At 29.1% G+C, this 17,811-nt stretch overlaps 1 protein-coding gene and 1 long non-coding RNA gene across 3 annotated transcripts; one reads left to right on the top strand and one right to left on the bottom strand.

The window, feature by feature from the left end:
* Window positions 1-104: 104 nt before the first annotated feature.
* On the bottom strand, window positions 105-14,170 carry LOC121117925 (sodium- and chloride-dependent GABA transporter 1). Of its 2 annotated transcripts, XM_040712451.2 has the most exons (11): window positions 13,674-14,170; window positions 12,896-13,213; window positions 11,733-11,867; window positions 9,498-9,626; window positions 3,151-3,241; window positions 2,481-2,721; window positions 2,287-2,420; window positions 1,631-2,000; window positions 1,342-1,545; window positions 1,108-1,275; window positions 105-1,034 (listed from the first exon to the last, which is right to left on the bottom strand). In XM_040712451.2, exons 2-11 carry the CDS (start codon window positions 13,128-13,130, stop codon window positions 873-875), a joined length of 1,869 nt encoding a protein of 622 aa, XP_040568385.1. In that variant the 5' UTR covers window positions 13,131-13,213; window positions 13,674-14,170; the 3' UTR covers window positions 105-872. The 2 variants fall into 2 exon arrangements, with proteins under 2 accessions (XP_040568385.1, XP_071745018.1); XM_071888917.1 differs by lacking the exons at window positions 12,896-13,213; window positions 13,674-14,170 and adding an exon at window positions 11,986-12,074.
* LOC121117927 (uncharacterized) lies at window positions 13,995-16,379 on the top strand. Its single transcript, XR_011780365.1, has 4 exons — window positions 13,995-14,127; window positions 14,220-14,356; window positions 14,458-14,600; window positions 14,720-16,379. It is a non-coding gene; the product is annotated as an uncharacterized lncRNA (long non-coding RNA).
* The last annotated feature ends 1,432 nt before the right edge of the window (window positions 16,380-17,811 follow it).

The following is a 17,811-nucleotide window of genomic DNA, read 5'->3' as shown; positions in this document are numbered from 1 at the left end:
GAAATCCACACTCTATTTTGAGAGACATATTTATTCTTGAAAGTGACTGCCATTCAAAAGAGGCCTGATGGCATCATTTGTATATTTGAATGATGAAACTAAACTTTTTTAATTTGATATAATTTATTTATTCTCAATATAGGTATTCACATGACAAAGGAGTTTACTATATACTAAATATTTTAACACATACATAAATTTTTTAACTACTCTTCATTAACTAAAAATAAAGACATTTACTTAAGGAGAAACAGCACAATAGTTATAAGTTATATAAGTCCTTTTTGACATTTCACAGATAATTATTTGGAAAAACTATAATGATAATTTTTTATCATAATGATAAATCCTAACACAAACAAATTTGCAAGACAGAATATAAGAAATAAGACAATGATAATTCAAACGTTTTTTGAAACAAAACTTCCCATAAATAAGAATAAAACAAATATTCATGGCTTAAATACAACAGATTATTAAAAGAAAAAATGGAAATAAATAATACTTCAGTTCTAAAATTACATGCAACGTCATTTTAACTAATTTTTCATCATCAATATTTCAATTTTTTTGGTTGAAAAATAATCTATTCTTGTTGTTTGTTGTTATTTTTTTGATTTTTTTTTGCTTTGAGAAAATTTTATGATGTTATTTGAAAATATTCCTTCGTGTCTTTTTTTATTGTTTGTTTTTTAAGAATAGTGACGATACTTGTGTTCACAAAAAGATAAAATCTAAATAAAAATTATTTAAAAGATCCATAATTAGTTAGACGTTCCATTTTGTTGTATGATTTTTGAAGAAAATTAGTATGTATAGCACCCGAAATTAGATATTTTTTCAAATTAACTTTCCGATTTTTTTTTTGTAAATTATTTAGTAATGAATGGTGAACTTTCATTAACGTTGTTTAAGTCTGTTGTTATTATAGTAGGAACAGAGACCTGTGAAACCAAGGGTGCGGTTGGAGTACTTGAAGAACAAAGAGCATCTCTTCGAACATTGATTTGAGATATCATTCCCATCTTGATATTCTATACGTACAGGTTCAAAAAATGATTGTTTTTTAGTAAATTTTGTTTATATGTAGGTATTTAAAATAAGTACTTGAATCAAACTTCCGGGTTGATTAAGAATGTAGTAGACTGCATATCCAGGAATCCAAATCATAGAAGAAAATGAAATGAGTAGTCCCATAACTTCAGACCATTTAGGATATTGATATTCACCAAACTCAACGGGAGAGTAAGATATACAATAATAAATAAATACTCCCTAATATAATAACAATTAAATTAATATGTATTACAAAACAAAGGTGAATGAATTATTTGTTCTTACAGCCATCACAAAAGGTCCAAAAAATTTCCAGCATAATCTCAAAAATAAATTGGGTCTTCTTCCGATCATTTCCTTAATGTTGTCACTAAACTTTTCTGCTCCATAGAACCATGAAATAGCAATTGTTTCAAAGAAACAAATCCATAAAAGACTCATTCCAGATGCAGAATAGAAATCCATAATTTGGAATAGATAAATCCCTCCCTACATTTTTGGATTATGTTAAATATGTTTTTGTATGTTTTTATAGTTACTGGACAAAATTGACATATAAGAGCGAATAACTTACTTCAGTTACCATAGGAAGTCCAAGGAAAAAAAGACACACGCAAACTCCCATTGCTACCTTATTACGATGAGGCAAAAGTTGGGTAGACCAATTATCCACAATACCAGTAATAAGGGACTCTACACTGCAAAACTCTGTATCGATTCCCAAAACCAAAAGCATTGAAAAGAATATAATTGCCCAGAAATATGAGATTGGAAGATTTAGTACTAATTCAGGATATGTAATAAAGACTAATCCGGGTCCAGAAGCGGCGACTTGATCAACAGTTGTTCCATAAAGATGTGCCATATACCCCAAAATGGAGAAGACTAAAACACCAGCCATCAAGCAAGTGGCTGTGTTTATTACACAAGTAATGAATGCATCCCTGAATGAAGCAAATGAAAATGTAAATGTGTGGTTCAAGTTAGATTTAAATAGATAAAAATATTACTTTTATCAAAAAACCTAGACTAAATTAAATATTGAAATAGTCTAGAAAGAGGTCATTAAAAAGATCTTTCATTCGCCCCATATTTTACTTTCTAAAAAACCAACCACCTCATATTAAAGTCAGAAAAATGAGATGTTAGTGGGGAAATTTGAAAAAAAATATTCAAAGCCCCCCCAAAGGAAAATCAGAGACCCTAAGTGAACTCATGTCAATTACAAACCTAAAGCAGTTATGATTGAATCGATTATATGATCCCAAAGCAGGCAATGCGCCTGTACCAACGCTGTAAGCAAAGAAAATCTGAGTAGCCGCATCAATCCAAGTGCTCCCTTTGTAAAAATATCTCCAATCCAGCTAAAAAATCATAGATTAAAAAAGGCTTACAAAATAAAATAAGAGAAAAAAATAAATTACTTTAACATAAGCTTTAAGTCCATCAATTGCTCCTTCCAATGTGAGGGCTCGAACGAGAAGAGTAATCATGACGAAATATGGAAACAAAGCTGTAAACCAAATGACGTATCCACTTTGATGGAGTCCACGACAAATGATAAGATATACAAGTATCCATCCAATAAGCAGGGTTCCGACTAGCTCCCAATTCAAACTCCCGAGTCCATATTCAATCCCCCCATTCATTTTAAGAACACGAAATCTATAAAGTTAAAAAAAGGGAAAACAAAACTTCGATTTGAAGCTGAAGATCTCTCAAGTAGAAGAAGTAGTAGAAGAAGAAGGTTTGAAGGTTCTGATGATGGAGGTTTTTAAGGTTAACCCCTCCTCCATTTCAACACACAACACAAACATATAAATATATATTATCTTCTAATAATTAATGACCTAATGTTTTTGTACCTTATTTTTTGTCAAAAAAATATGTTTTTTTTTTACAAAAACATTTTTTGAACAAAAAATGAAAATTTATATATAAATATATAGTCAACACGCATACACACTGGAGGAGGGGGCTCATTTTTTCAAATGAGAAAAAACTGCTTTTTTTAAAATAATTTTTTACAAGGTTTTTTCATGTATGTGTATAGATATTGTATCTGTTGGGAAAGAAGAAAATTTTATAGCATACGTCCAGAACTCTTCTACAGGTGTAGTGGAATCGTTGAAAGGAGTGGAAGAAATGTTTTGAGTCCAACAATTTGCAGTGTTCCAATAACGATCTACAGAAAAGGCACAAATCAAGAAAAAAAATGTTGCTAGATTAATGAAAAAAAAAAAAAATCTAATGGAATGTTCCGATACGTTTCGGTGGATTTTTATTTATTTTTTAAAGTATGTATTCGTATTCTTCGTTTGAAAACAAAAAATATATATTAGGGGCCAATTTCTCTATTAAAATTATTATTAGAGACTTTGATTTTTGTCCAAAAAATAGACTTTCCCTTGCTATTTGATCTTGCCACTTTAATACAGAGCACATATTCCGAAAAACAACACGTTGACACCTTTATTATAACTTGCATCCTTTCATAAAAAAGTGATACAAAGTCAGTTGTTAACAGTTCTTCCCAACTCTGGAATTATTATTTAATCGTTGATGTTGGTAATTATTCATAGTTTAATCAAAGCTAACTCAAATTTAACCAACCAACGTTCAGAACAATACTAATAAGAGGGAAAAGTAATAGAAAAATCCATATCCAACAACAAAATAATCATTTCATTTCTATCTCAGTGATATTACCCCGTGACAAATGTCTTATCCGTTTTTATTTTTATTTTTGTATGACCCCTGAGTAATTCAATAATAAATATCAGAGGTGGCACAGAAAAATATTTTTTTTTTGTAATTATACATTACAAAGGGTGCACAGGAAAAAAGGGCGATTGGCCATAAAAAACATGAAAAGTTGCGTGATTACGGTGCTAATCAATATATGACGTTATTTGTATATATGTCAATATTTACTACATCGATTTGTAGAATATTTATATATTCAACTATAATTAATTAGTTCTCAATTTCTTTTTAAACACATTTTGAATGTAAATAAAAGTAAACTAAAATGCTTGGACAGTCATTTTTTTAGACTAAAACCGGCGTCTCTAATTATATTATAAATACGTAAGTAGTATTATTTTATATAATCGTAATTATTCATTTATTATGTATGTAAAGGAAAAGTATGGGTCGTGCGGTACATTTATTCAAGATTTGATCGTCATTTGGAATCAGTGCTTTTATATATATTTATGTTATTTCATTTTTTGAATCATTTTAAAATTCTTTTTTCATACATTATAATATGATTTTATGTATGAAAGAACCTTCCTAAAAAAAAGTGTATTTTAGATGGTTATGTATGTATGAATTGGTTATAATTATGATAAGTATTGAATTAATCCTGATGGAAAGTGTGAGTGGTGTTTGTTGTTGATATGTAGGCCGAATGATCCTCTTTTTTCAAATGATATATTCTTAGTATATATATGTAACTAATACATAATAAATATAAATATATATTAACAATACAATATTTATCACAATTGAAGTTATCCAACAATAAATGGGACTATTTCATATGAAAAATTTATGAATTATAAAGAAGAAATTATGAAAAAAAAACAAAAAACATCCAATAGATGATATTATCATATTTGTTAATTTTGTATGAATATTAGTTTTTTCAAAGTCCATTTTGTGTGGATATGCAAACTTGGAGGAGGATTGTTTTTGGCTTGTGAATGGTATAATTGTACTTAAGTATGCTGCATATACAAAAATAAAAAATAGAAAAATTGCGTACGTTTTGTAGATATAATATTTGTTAAATAATATGTCATAGATAGACGGATTTTTTAAAATATATATATCTATATATGTTAGTTGTATTTATACATATGTTGCAAGTCAATACAAAATCAATTATCGAAAAAAAAAGTTCCCATTTGGCCTGAAAAGTTTTGGGCTTAACAAAGTTCACAGGTTTTTTAACTACTTAAAATTTGTTTGTTTTAAATTATTATTTTTTATATTCAATTTATGGAGCTTAGTCCCCATATTAGTTTTCAAGCCACTGCTGAGCCTAAACGGTATTTTCTACCATAAAAAAGCAGTGTAACATTAAATCACAATTTTTTTTTATCCATTGTTTTCGAAATAACGAAAGTAGCATCACACTTAGCAGAATAAATGACAAACTAAAAAATAGATTGTCTTGAAATTTTGGGAGCTGTCTTTTAAAGGTTGTTCATAACTGAATATGAGGTGAATTAAAAAAAAGCGTTATTAATGTGTGAAGCCCGGTTCTTTTCCGGCCATGTGTTATTCAGACTATTATGTTCAATTATGGGCTTTACTTTACAAGTTATTCTCTACTAAATAGTTGACTCCTCCCTTTAAAATTATGCTGTCAAAATTACACATACATAAATATTTGAAATTTGACAAAAAAGGTATTCTTTCCCCCAATAACAATCTGTTAAATTTTACAGGTTTTAAATAATTGTGGTACTTGTAGATATTGATACTTTCTCAGGTGCGTCACAATATAAAAAGTTTTAGAACCACTGGCGAAATAGGAAAACGGACTTTCCGATCACCCTAAAATTTGGCATGTGAATACTGCTATGCGTCCATTGTAACTTGATTGATTAAAATTTGCCAATTTTTTTTGAATAAATCCTTAAAATAGAAGTAAAATAATTTTTTATTCAATTACGAACAAAACCAACAAGTAATTGTAAATCTAATAAACCCCTTTCATAGATCCAAATAACCCCCAAAGAGGCCAACATATTTTATATTGAAAGATTATATTTGCGACCTTTTATATGTTCAATCTGGGCAAAAACTTTATATCTTTGCGATTTATTTTGCTGTGTGCTTAAAAACTACTTTGAAAAATCCAAACGAGTTCGATAATTTTTGCTAGTAATATATATAAATTTATTCTGACTGGCTTTTGAGTTGAAGTACCACATATGTACCTTTTATAAATAGTTCTCGTATCAAATTACTTGCCTGCATTAGCATAGTTTTTTTACAATATATGTAAGTGTACATAATGTCTTAGTTAAGGGTACCTTGAAGGTGGTACTAACAAATGAATATGAATATAAAAAGTTATACTGCTTTCGAGCTACGTAAATTTATTTGTCTTATGTACAATTATTCATACTCTCATGCAAGGTATAAATGACTATATTTATGACCTAATAGTAAAAAAATGTTTATAAAGTCTATTTTCTTCCTCACTATTTATTACAATAAGATATAATACAAATAGTAGGAACTATGTGAAGAAAAATGAACTACGCAATACTTATTCAATATTGCCTTTGTCTTTATATTTATATAATAATATATTGTAACCTATATGTACCGAGTGTAGAAAAAGTAACAAGACATTCTAAAAATACAGTTTTGAATAGGTTTTGTTGATTAAATCTTAAAATTCCAATTATTTTTGAATAACTTAGATTCTAAGCCTTTGATTAATGTATGTATTTTGTAAACAAAATTATGTATATGTCCCGATAGAGGCAAGAAGAGCAATCATAGGTAATTTAATCCTCACTGGATGGACTACCTTGGACATCATGAAGGCATTAAACTTCAGTAAGACCACAGTCTGTTGGATCAGAAATCGTCTGGCTGATGATGACAACCTTAAGGACAAACCCAAGAGTAGAAGAACCACCAAAGTGAAACCTGAAGACGTCATGGATGCGTTTAAAGTCAACCCAACGATGAAGATGTCAGAGTACACCAAGAAGAAGAAGGTGCATCGGTCTACTGTGGGCAAGGTCATACAAAAGGCTGGAGGAAGGTCGCTGAGAAGAATTGAGAGGCAAGTCCTGTCCCAAAGTCAAAAAGAACTCTGTTTTCAGTGATGTCAACAACTCTTGAATGATCTGAAGCACAACAGCAAACAAGTTATTTTTTCTCTGATGAAAATACCTTCACCGTTGACTCCGTCTACAACAAGCAAAATGATCTGGTGGTATGCTTTGGACCACCATCCAGAAATCACCAAGATCAAACATCCAACCTCAATGATGATGTTCGGGGATATGGCATCAAATGGAGAAAAAATGCCCCCTATTTGATACCGGTTACCCAAGGCCGACTACTTGATGGTGTTTAAGGAAAATGAGGTCCCATAGATCACCAACATAGGTTAGCAACAAGTCCTTGAACCTATGGCCCCCTCAGAGCCCATGCTGAATCTACTGGATTACTCAATTTCATGGCAAATTGAGAATAATCCCTGTAAAGTCTGCCGCCCGAATTTTGATGCACTGAAGATCTCTATTAACTAGGAGTGGAGGATCATGAAAAAGGACTACGTTGTCAATGTGTGTAAGGGGTTCCGTATGCAGTTGGAGGCTGTCATTGAGCCTGATGGTGGAAATATTCATAATTAATGTGCATTGTTATAGTAAAAAAATGTATAAAATAAAATTTTCCATTTACAAACTCATCCTGATCAATTGGATATTATTTTAATGCCTACTTAGAGATATGTCTCAGTACTTTTTCTACACCTAGTATAAGTTGAAAACTGCCAAATAATTAAATAAACAAATATATATCAAAAACTGTCCGCCTAGCTTAGTTATTATTCATATGTTGTTTGTTTTAAATACAAGAATATATTGAAGCAGCCATTAACAAACAAACAAATAATTATATATATACATCTAAGGAGTAATCATATTTGACTCTTGAACTAACATTATAAAAAGTCTACGATTTTTGTATCTTTCAAAACAAGGAAGAATAACATTAGTTACATGTGAAATTCATTATTTTTAAAAAAATAGTAATTGAGTAATGATTCAATTGTTGGATATAATTGATAATAGTACGAGTCAAGAAAATTTCAATATGTTCCTCCTTTTTCTCCAAAAAACAGAAAAAAGATATTCATGAAACAAAATTTCTGCTTTTGTGGCCATCAAAGCGCTCTCTTAAAAAATATTTTTGCCAACATCTATATGATTATGTATTATTATTTATCTTAAAACATCTAAATAAATAATCAATTAATGTACTGTGTAAATACATTTTTTTAAATTCAAAAAATATTTGGATTATCTATAAATGTCTTGTAAGTAGAAAAATAATGATGCAATATAGACCCTTTCTTTGAAAATCTAATAATTGCCTCACTTTTAATCACAATAATCAAAAATCTTAAGTTGTTATTAATACAACTTCAGAGTAAAAAGAAGCGCAACTTAAAAAAATCCTATAATTATTATTTAAGATTTGTTGCTTTAAAAAGTATTTTGGTATAGATTATATAATGTTGCACTCTCTAGACCCCAAGAACATATATTTTGGCCTTTTAAAGTTATTTTCATGCCTCTCGAAGTAAAATCAATTATGAATGCAGCATCTCAATACTAGGGAAAACTTTTGTTGACGTCTAGTCTATTCCGTCTTAATTATTTTTTGCTGATTAAAATAACCTTTAACAAAATGTAGGAAATTTACATACATACATATAGATATTCACATATTCATAACAGCAATAGGGGTAAAAATTATTATTTAATAAGTTCACACACATAAATGTACAAATTATGTACCTAGATATTCAAGAGCATAATAAATATATGAGTGTGAAGAGTACTAATGAAATTAATAAGAAAGATAGATAAATAATACAAAAAGAAAAAAATTAAAGAGAAAAAACTTATTATTATATATTCCTTAACTACATCTATAAAAAATGTGTCATAAAGCTGAATGAAACCTTAACGAAATAATGCACGCACCCCATTCATTTGTTCAGAGGTAAAAAGACAGGTCCTTTTACTGTTTACATGGAGCAAAGTAGTTATTTGAGTTGTATAAAATATGAACTGCGCTATGATAAAAATAGAAACCGAAGATTAACGCGGTAACTCTGACAATTTAAGAATATTTAGGAGAAGAACAGCTTAGCTGGCATGCTGTTTTATTAGATTAGCTACAAGCAGCTATGGGATGAAGTAAATCAATATAAATCTTACTCCTTAATTAGAAAGGATATAAGCTGGAAATACTCAGATGTCGATTTTGAATTCTACTACGAGTTTAACAAGGGCTTAAATTTATATCTCTCCAACAAATCCACAGCGTTACTCCTTGCCTTTCACGCACATGTTATCATTAAATTTTTTTGTTCTATTTTCAAAAAAATAATAATTAGTGTATCAGGTTTGAAATATACAAAATCATGATCAGGTTGAAACTCACAAATTATTGCACGCATTCTGGATCATAGTTTATACAAATCTAATCATTATCAACAACTATGCCAATGGATTGCCTTATTTACCTCTGTTGAAACTCTTGGATTGTTCCGCAAGTTTGCATAACTTGTCGAAACTATGTTGTAAAGTATATATATTATATAAATAAAGCAATGTAATACAGGGAAAGTCGAAAAATAAATGAAATAAATAATAAAAAGGCCTTACCGCATGACTCCCAAGGTAATCCTGGGATGGATACGAAGGATGCAATGAAGTAAAATATTGACCAAGCGACGATAATACAATAATATATATTATAGAACGTAACCATTACCATGGTTGCTATACCAACACCTTATAAACCAAAATAAAATTAATTAAGACAAGTTCTTTATAAATTATAAATGAATACCTTCAGACAAACATGATTACAAAGTGTTTTTAATTAAATAAACAAAGGCCATGATATCATGTTACAATATTTAATTCCCTAACGGCCCTTCTGAATCCCTTAAGAAAATATTATATTACACATACTCTCTTGCAACTAGATATTTTTCAAGAGTTTGATTGGTTTTTGAATGTCGTTTTTGATTATAAATAAAAAAATACCTAATAATTGAATAAAAGAATAAAAATATCATATATCTTGCTTAAAATTTCAAAATGATTGCTCAGAGGGGCATGCACAACATGAGATACATGTACCTCCCACTTTTAAAGACTTTACAATTATCATAGCACGTGGAACCTGGTTCATGTTTCAGATTATTTTCTGGACAGAATATATTTTTTTCATTACTCCTACTTTTCTTATAGATTTTATCAAACTAATAATGACCTATCTAGCAAATTTTGTTTTGAGTAACCAAAATATATTGTTCTATCACTATTTCGTCTTTAGGTTCATGTAATTAAAGTACTTTTTGCTCTTATCAACATATATCTATGTTCAAAACTTACGCTAATTGCAACATACGCAATATTCACATCCCTAAGCATTATTACTAATAGTATGCATGCTGTTTTTAGAGCTTGCATGTCCAGCATTTTTAAGTTCCGTAACCCGATCTGACCTGCAAAAAAAACTACTTTTCTTTTTTTTTTGGTTTACGTACAATTAAATGGAAATTGAATTTTAAAGTGATTAAATGCAGGATTTTCCTTAGGTTGAAAAGCCCCAAAAGTTCCGGAAAATGAAATCTCAAGAGAGAAACCCCACTAACTATAGGGGGATATTACTTCTTGAATTTTTGTCCATAATATTATAGTGTTTGTTAAAAGTTTAAAAGGTTAATTATATTATATACAATGAAATTAGTTTCTTATAAAAATGTTTTAATATATAAATGAGTTGTTACATAATCTGCATATTGGTGCTTTTACATCAGTTTTACTAGACTAATCGTATAGTTCTATGGTGCAATTCCTATGTGCCACAGACCATAAGTAATAGTCATGAGGTATGAACTACAACTTCATAATATGGGAAATTAAATTGATTTACATGGATTTTAATGTCCTTTATGTCATCATTGATATTCCTTCTTATCCACGGCTCTAAATAATGTTCTTTAAGGCCCTTCCCTCTTCTTTAAAGAACCATTTTATAGCTTTCTCTCTTTTTCGCCAACTTTTTGTTAAAAGCCTTGATTTCACATAAAAATATATTTCAAACGTACACAAATGATTGTTCCTATATACATATGTATAAGATCCTTGTTAAGAAGAAGGGATGTATATATAATATCTTATGTAATTTTATTAATGCAACTATGGTTTTGTAGGAATGCCCATGCATGGACTATATGTTACTGTGTCTATTTAGTTTTTGATGCAATAATACAAACGAACGACTTTCCTACAAAGGAGAGAGTCTTAATTATAGATAAGAAATACGTCTATAGTAAGTATAAGTCTCCAAGTATTTTGGCAAAAATCACACCTTCAAATGAATGTTTTTGAAGGAATTTTCCATGGATTCACAATCTACTTGATTTTCTCATATTAAATTCGTATTCCTTCCTTGACCTAGCAATACGAGTTCATTTACACAATACTCAAATTTTAAATTAGTTGACTTAAATATTTTTTAAAGGAATGTTTTTACTTGCTTATGACACAAAATGCTGTCTTTTTTCTTCAAGAAATATTTTTATATACATATATAAGAAAATGGATTCAATGCAGAAAGGAATTTTTTTTTTTTTTAATAAAACTCTCCCGTGGAAAATAACACCTTTTTCCTCTGGTCGTCGTGTAATTAAATGTCTCAAATTGTGTTTCCATATAGTGTGGGCTTCTCTATTGGAATTTTAATATGTTCTTATGTACTGCGTCATTGAAAATATAAACAAAACTAATTCACGGGCGAGTAAGTGCAAATTTTTTCCTATAGAAGTTATGTAACATCGTAAAAATAAGGTAGGGAAAATATGTTAAAATAACAAAACATCTCACCCTTCATAATGGGACAAATTTGACCTATTGTTGTCATTCCTCCTGCACCAAGATATTGTCCTATGGCTACTTCCATAAGAAATATGGGTATTCCACAAAATATCATTGTGATGAAATATATGATGAGAAAAACACCTGAAAGGAAATTGGAAGTTGAAATATTTTAATAAAACTATAGAAATGAATATTTGTACCTAGGTGAATAAACATGATTATATAATGTGAATATTTTCCTACATATGTAGTAAATTACCTCAAAAAACAATCCCATTAACTTTGTTCTGATATGGCTCTTTTCAAATAAGATATATTAATTTCTTTTTTGCTCATTGCGAGAACTGACTTTTCCTACTTTGCTGTTTCTTTCTTATAAATATTTTATAGAAATAAAAATAGTAGAAAAAGCTGATATTTTTTTTAAGGTCAATGTTTGCAATTCTCTTATACCCCACTCCCTGCTTTTACCCATGTGCAAAATACATGGGTTTACCTATATTTGGATACAAGTATTGCACATATGATGTACAAGTGGTTTTGGGGATATGCGTACGTACATAGTTGTGATAAAAGGTACTAACATTTTTTACAGTTTTACGCCTTTGAATGTATATTTATATGAAGGATTTGAAAAGTTTTATATTTGTAAAAAATAAACAATTAAAATGTCCTTGATAAGTCAAATGGCGCCAGGAGGACGCTTTTGCATACTTTTTCAGGACTACACACATACAGAGGAGGGTGTACGTATATTACTTTTCCATATTCATAGGTGACTTTCTCCTATTGTATGTTTGTTACTCAAGTAAAATTGATTGTCTACATATATATGAAGAAGGACAATACCTCACATATTTTAATTATTTGATATATCATACATATGATATACACTCTGTCAGTAAAGTCTTCAAAATAATCACTAGTAATTTGATATTTCTATCAATCAAAGATACGCACGATAAAGATTATCAGATGCTTACTCCTAAAATACTCTGCAGCCTATTCATTTTGATAAAAAAAAAAAATCTTTCTAGCACTACACATACAAAAAAGTATGAATTGCAATGTATGTTGTAATATATGCAATTCGTACATAGGAACTTATCAGAAGCTGAATCAATCACACAAACTTGCTTATATTAATGAATGCATAACTAATTATGTACCTCCACTGTTTTTATAGCATAAATAAGGAAATCTCCAAACATTTCCCAATCCAACAGAGACAGATATACAAGAGAATAAAAAGTCCCAGGGATTCTTCCAATACCCTCTTTCTTCTCCTTTGGTAGAAGATTCATCCAAAAGCTTTGGTTTCTCACTCTCTAGGTCTACGACTTTTGTTGCGTCCTCATAGCTTGGTGGAGGTGTTGGCTCCTTTGGTTGTTCTGTACTGCTCATGACCACTCGTATTTATTTATTAATGTTTGTTTTTCTTGTTACTCGAAAAGAAGTGGATGTCTGTTTGTTGAAACAAAAGGGACCTAATTCGTTGTAAAAGTGTAGAAATGTTAATAATTTACCTAATATACATATGTATCTACATTCAGAGTGAGACGAAAAAAAAACATACATAATTATACTGGGGGAAAGAAGTACAATTTGGATTGATCTCAGTGCTTTCTAAAGTATTAATATAAGCTTCTTAGATGTTCTCTGATAGCTCACCTCAATATCGGTCTTTAGCCACAGTGAAAAAAATAGGAAAAGAAAAGAGAAACGACAGAGCTATTACTTCTTTATAACAATTTACCTCTGGTTAAATGAACTTCTAACCCCTTCTAACAAAAAAAATATTAAACATAGTGAAGAGGAAAATATATTTACACATTGGTAAAACGCTATCTTTTCTTGTTTCCAAAAAATAAAGCGTATATAACAATTAAAGTGAAGTTTTATTTCAACTACATTCATATTACACGTATTTACAATAACTGTATTTACCCAAATCTTTTTATAGAAACAATCAAGATCCTTATATTTTTTGTTAATCGTGTTGAGTAGGGTTTCGAATTGTTGCTGATGCTAAAAAGTGCTCAAATTGACTGTAGAATAAGGTGTCTTGTAATAGAATTTGTAAGACACTGACGACTTCTTCTACAGACCTAAAACATTTAATAATAAAAGTCGTGGAAATTAAGGCGTGTGATAATTGTAAGGGGGAGTTCGCTCTATAAACGTATGTATGAGAAAGAGGGAGTGAGGGAGGGAAGAGAGAACTGATGAAGTTGTTCTGTCTGTTGGTGATGGAAGCAAGCGTCTTCCATTTGAAGACATGGACTTATTAATCTAACACTGAACTTTATTACAAAATAAATTGATTTATTTTGTAATATAGAACATATTCAAATCATCAAAAATTATTATTATTGTAGAATAAGTATGTAATTTTTTGAGTGTAAGTTTCTCTTTATATATTGTTAGATATAAAATAAAACTATTTTCACTATAATATATTGAGAAAGCTCTTTTCTTTTCTCTTGCCCTCAGCCACATTTTTGAGTGCGTTGCTACATTATATAAAAAAGTACATTTATATATTTATAACTCCTGCCCTTTGCATTTTTCACCGGCTCATGACGCATGCGTCCTCATTTTCACTGCCTTCCATCCTTTTTCTATTATATGTAAGTACAACAATCTAAATATTCACGTCTTATATAAAAAGATATTATTGATAGAGTTAAATTGATTTATTAATTTCAATACATTTATTTTCACTTTACAGATGGGTGACATATCGTTTTGTTTTTTCATTGATAGCTATCCGTATAAAATAATACAAAATTTCAAAAAATTAAACAAAATAACCTTGATATGAAAAAAAAAAAATATTTGAACTACTCAAATATTAAACAATAAAATTTTGAGGTAGGTCAGTAAGAAAATTTGTTTTAAAGTTATTTATTTTTGTTCATTTGTATGCTTATAAAAAGTTAAAAATATAAAACCATATCGTATTAAACATTTTTAATTTCTTTTTTTTTCAGGAAATAGCAATACAACTTCTTATTGGTGTATCGACAAATACAATTTACATAGAAAAATATATTGATGAATTCTCAAGGAGCATTTTCCATATATCTGTAAACTTTAATTTCAATAATTTCAATTTTATAAGTATATATGTAACGGTTTGTTCTTTGCTTAATTCCATTTGTTTTTTGAAATAGATTTTTGATTTATTTTCTGTTATTAATCAATATTAAAAATGATTGCAAATTAATTTAAAGCACATTTAATAGGGCTTCAAACATATGATGAAGTTAATGTGCCATAAGTAATCTTTCTCTTGAAGTTATTAACTATTCTGAAATATGATTATAATAAACTACTAGAAATTTTAAAATTATCCATATAATATTTTTATAAACTATGGAAATGATGTATAGCTATATAACAATACCCTATGCTATATTAATTCAACGTTCACTGTAAAACAGTTTTTCTCTTTAAATTATATAGTACACTGTTAATTTTCAAAAATGCCAAAAAGGTTCATTCGTGCTACAGATGCTCTAAAATAGTCCATCAACTACATAGAAACAATTACGCGTAAAGTTCAGAATATGGCCGAATATAATCAATATCCCAAATGGAGAAAATATAAAATATACAAATATTAACTATAAAAATGATTACAACACATTATATTCCCTATTTCAATTAAACAAGTCAGTTATCCTTTAAGTATATATCAATGGTATTGAAAATAAAAATTATAGGTAGAAGCCTGATTTTATGTGACTTTCAGTAGTATAATAAGTCTAAGATTTAAAATACGGATCAAAGTATTCCTTTGTTATTATCTTATATTTAAATTCTTAATTTCATTTTATTCAATTTTACCAAAGGTTTTTTCTTAAAAATGCATGTTTATGCATTTATAGCAGTTTTTCTATTAGCCCCTTCAAAATCCTTGCTTATCCTCTTTCCTGAGTAAATGATATGGTTAAAAAAATAGCAATTCATTATAAAACCGTTTTTATAAAAGTGCATATCATTCAGACCAAATAGTCATAGAAAAGGGAAAATATTTGATGCTGTCTTTGAATCCTGCGGAAGCTTCTAATAGTTTATAATAATCCTGTTGGAGTAACTGATGCTGTTGCTAGATTTCGACAGAAAATTTAGAAGAAATGTACGCATATATAAATGACATTACGATTTGTGGTAATAAAATAAGAATAACTTGATAGTAATAAATCAAATTAAAGGACGGGATCAGAAAAAAAAGATCAAATATTCCTTGTCAAGTATAACTATTCTTGGATGTCAAGTAGGAAATTAATCAATTCCCTCTATTCTGCAAAAATACTCCCCTACATCAATACTCTGTCCCCAACAAACTAGTTGAATTGTTTCGTATATTTGGGATTTTGTCCCCATGACTACTAATGGACACGAAATTTGTATCGAAAAATTCGGAAATTAAGCAAAGAAAACAATTTTCGTGTGAAGATAGAGACCATATAATATTTTCAAAGTCTAAAGAAGGAAATTTCAGATTCGGTCCTTACAGATATTGGCCCAGATAATACAATGTTTGTTAAGACAGATGTATTACATTTCGCGGTCAGAAATCAAAATGTGGCTGTTTATTCAAGGCCACTTAGTAAAAGTGAACAAAATCATTCCTCAATTAAAAAAGAAGCATCTTCTAGTGAAAAAGCTCTCAAAAAGATTTACATTCATTATATTCTTGGTAAGCTGATTATTGATCAGGAGGCAGTATATTTTATTTTCAGAACTAACCATTTAAGCAAAATTCAAAAGAATACATTCTTCTTTGAATGCAAGAGCTATCACGATTCTCGTTTAATAATGTGTATCAAACGAGAAAAAAATATAACAGTCGACATGTTTTAAATGATATGCTCGTCAGCTTTAACTATAAATGATCTCAAACATTTACATTAAAAAGTTTGGCTTGCCTAAAAATAAGTCATATGTCAAATTTTGTACGTTGTATTTCATGGACTATTTAAAAAAAAGTAATAAATTGATTTAAAATATGTTTAGAACTTAAACCAATATTTTATAGTGGCCAAAATTTGAACCAAGTATAGCCACTCAACCTATGGCACAGATTAGCATGCTCATCTTCATTAAAAAAATAATAGACGAATATTTGCCTTTTTCGTTTCGATCTTTTTGTCAAGACATTTCATTTTCTGTAATCTTTGATAGAAATTTGCGGAGTTATTTTCTACTTTTGGAATACCTACCTTATTATATACATATCGATAAAGGAATATCGTTCATGTCCCAAAATCTAAAACAATTTTTATTGCAAAATGGTGTTAGAATGAGTCTAACCACACCTTAATATCCTTAGGACAATGGGAAAGTAGAGAGATAGAATGAAATTCTTTGAAAAGGGGTTTCTCAACAACCAAAGAATGCCCTCAAGGGTATCTACAATATCATTCTGTCTTCTTTAAACATGAAAACTATATTTGTGTAAAAAGACCCCATAAAAATAAAGTAAGGTTGCTATGCCAACAGTTTCTACTTTTATAATACAAATGATGACAATACATTAGTTACTAGGATTATTTAAATACACCATAGCAGCGTGTCTCTAATACAGATAAAAAAAATGAATCAAATGAAAATTTGTTTTATGTGTCTAAATTAATTTCAATATTGTTTACATCCATATATAAGGGTTATTTTATTCATCAAGGTTTTTTGTTCTTAGATTGCGGTTAGTGGAGATAAGTTGTCATATGGTAAAAAAACACAACAATAACCTATAATGCAAAATTTCATTGTCCTACAAGGTCTTCTGCAGGTTGCATTTATCGGTCCAATGATGAAAAAAGTCAAAAACTCTTAGTAAATATGGATATTAAAAAGAAATCGAAAAAAAAAAAAAAACAGTGAAAAGATTTGATGATTTGCGTATAGCGTGCATCATTTTTTTTTACTTTTTGTGAAAGAAACAGTAAAAAATGTCCAATGATATTCTCATTTTTTGTTCCATAGGGTAGCTTTATAAAAAAAACAACTTCTATAATGTTTTTTATAGATCAATATTATGTTTCTCATAGTTAATCAATTCAAAATATTTTTTAAA

Source organism: Lepeophtheirus salmonis, chromosome 5 (genome assembly GCF_016086655.4).
Source record: "Lepeophtheirus salmonis chromosome 5, UVic_Lsal_1.4, whole genome shotgun sequence".
NCBI lineage: Eukaryota > Metazoa > Arthropoda > Copepoda > Siphonostomatoida > Caligidae > Lepeophtheirus > Lepeophtheirus salmonis.
Note: the sequence above shows the minus strand (reverse complement) of the source record. Positions and strands in the feature narration are given on the sequence as shown.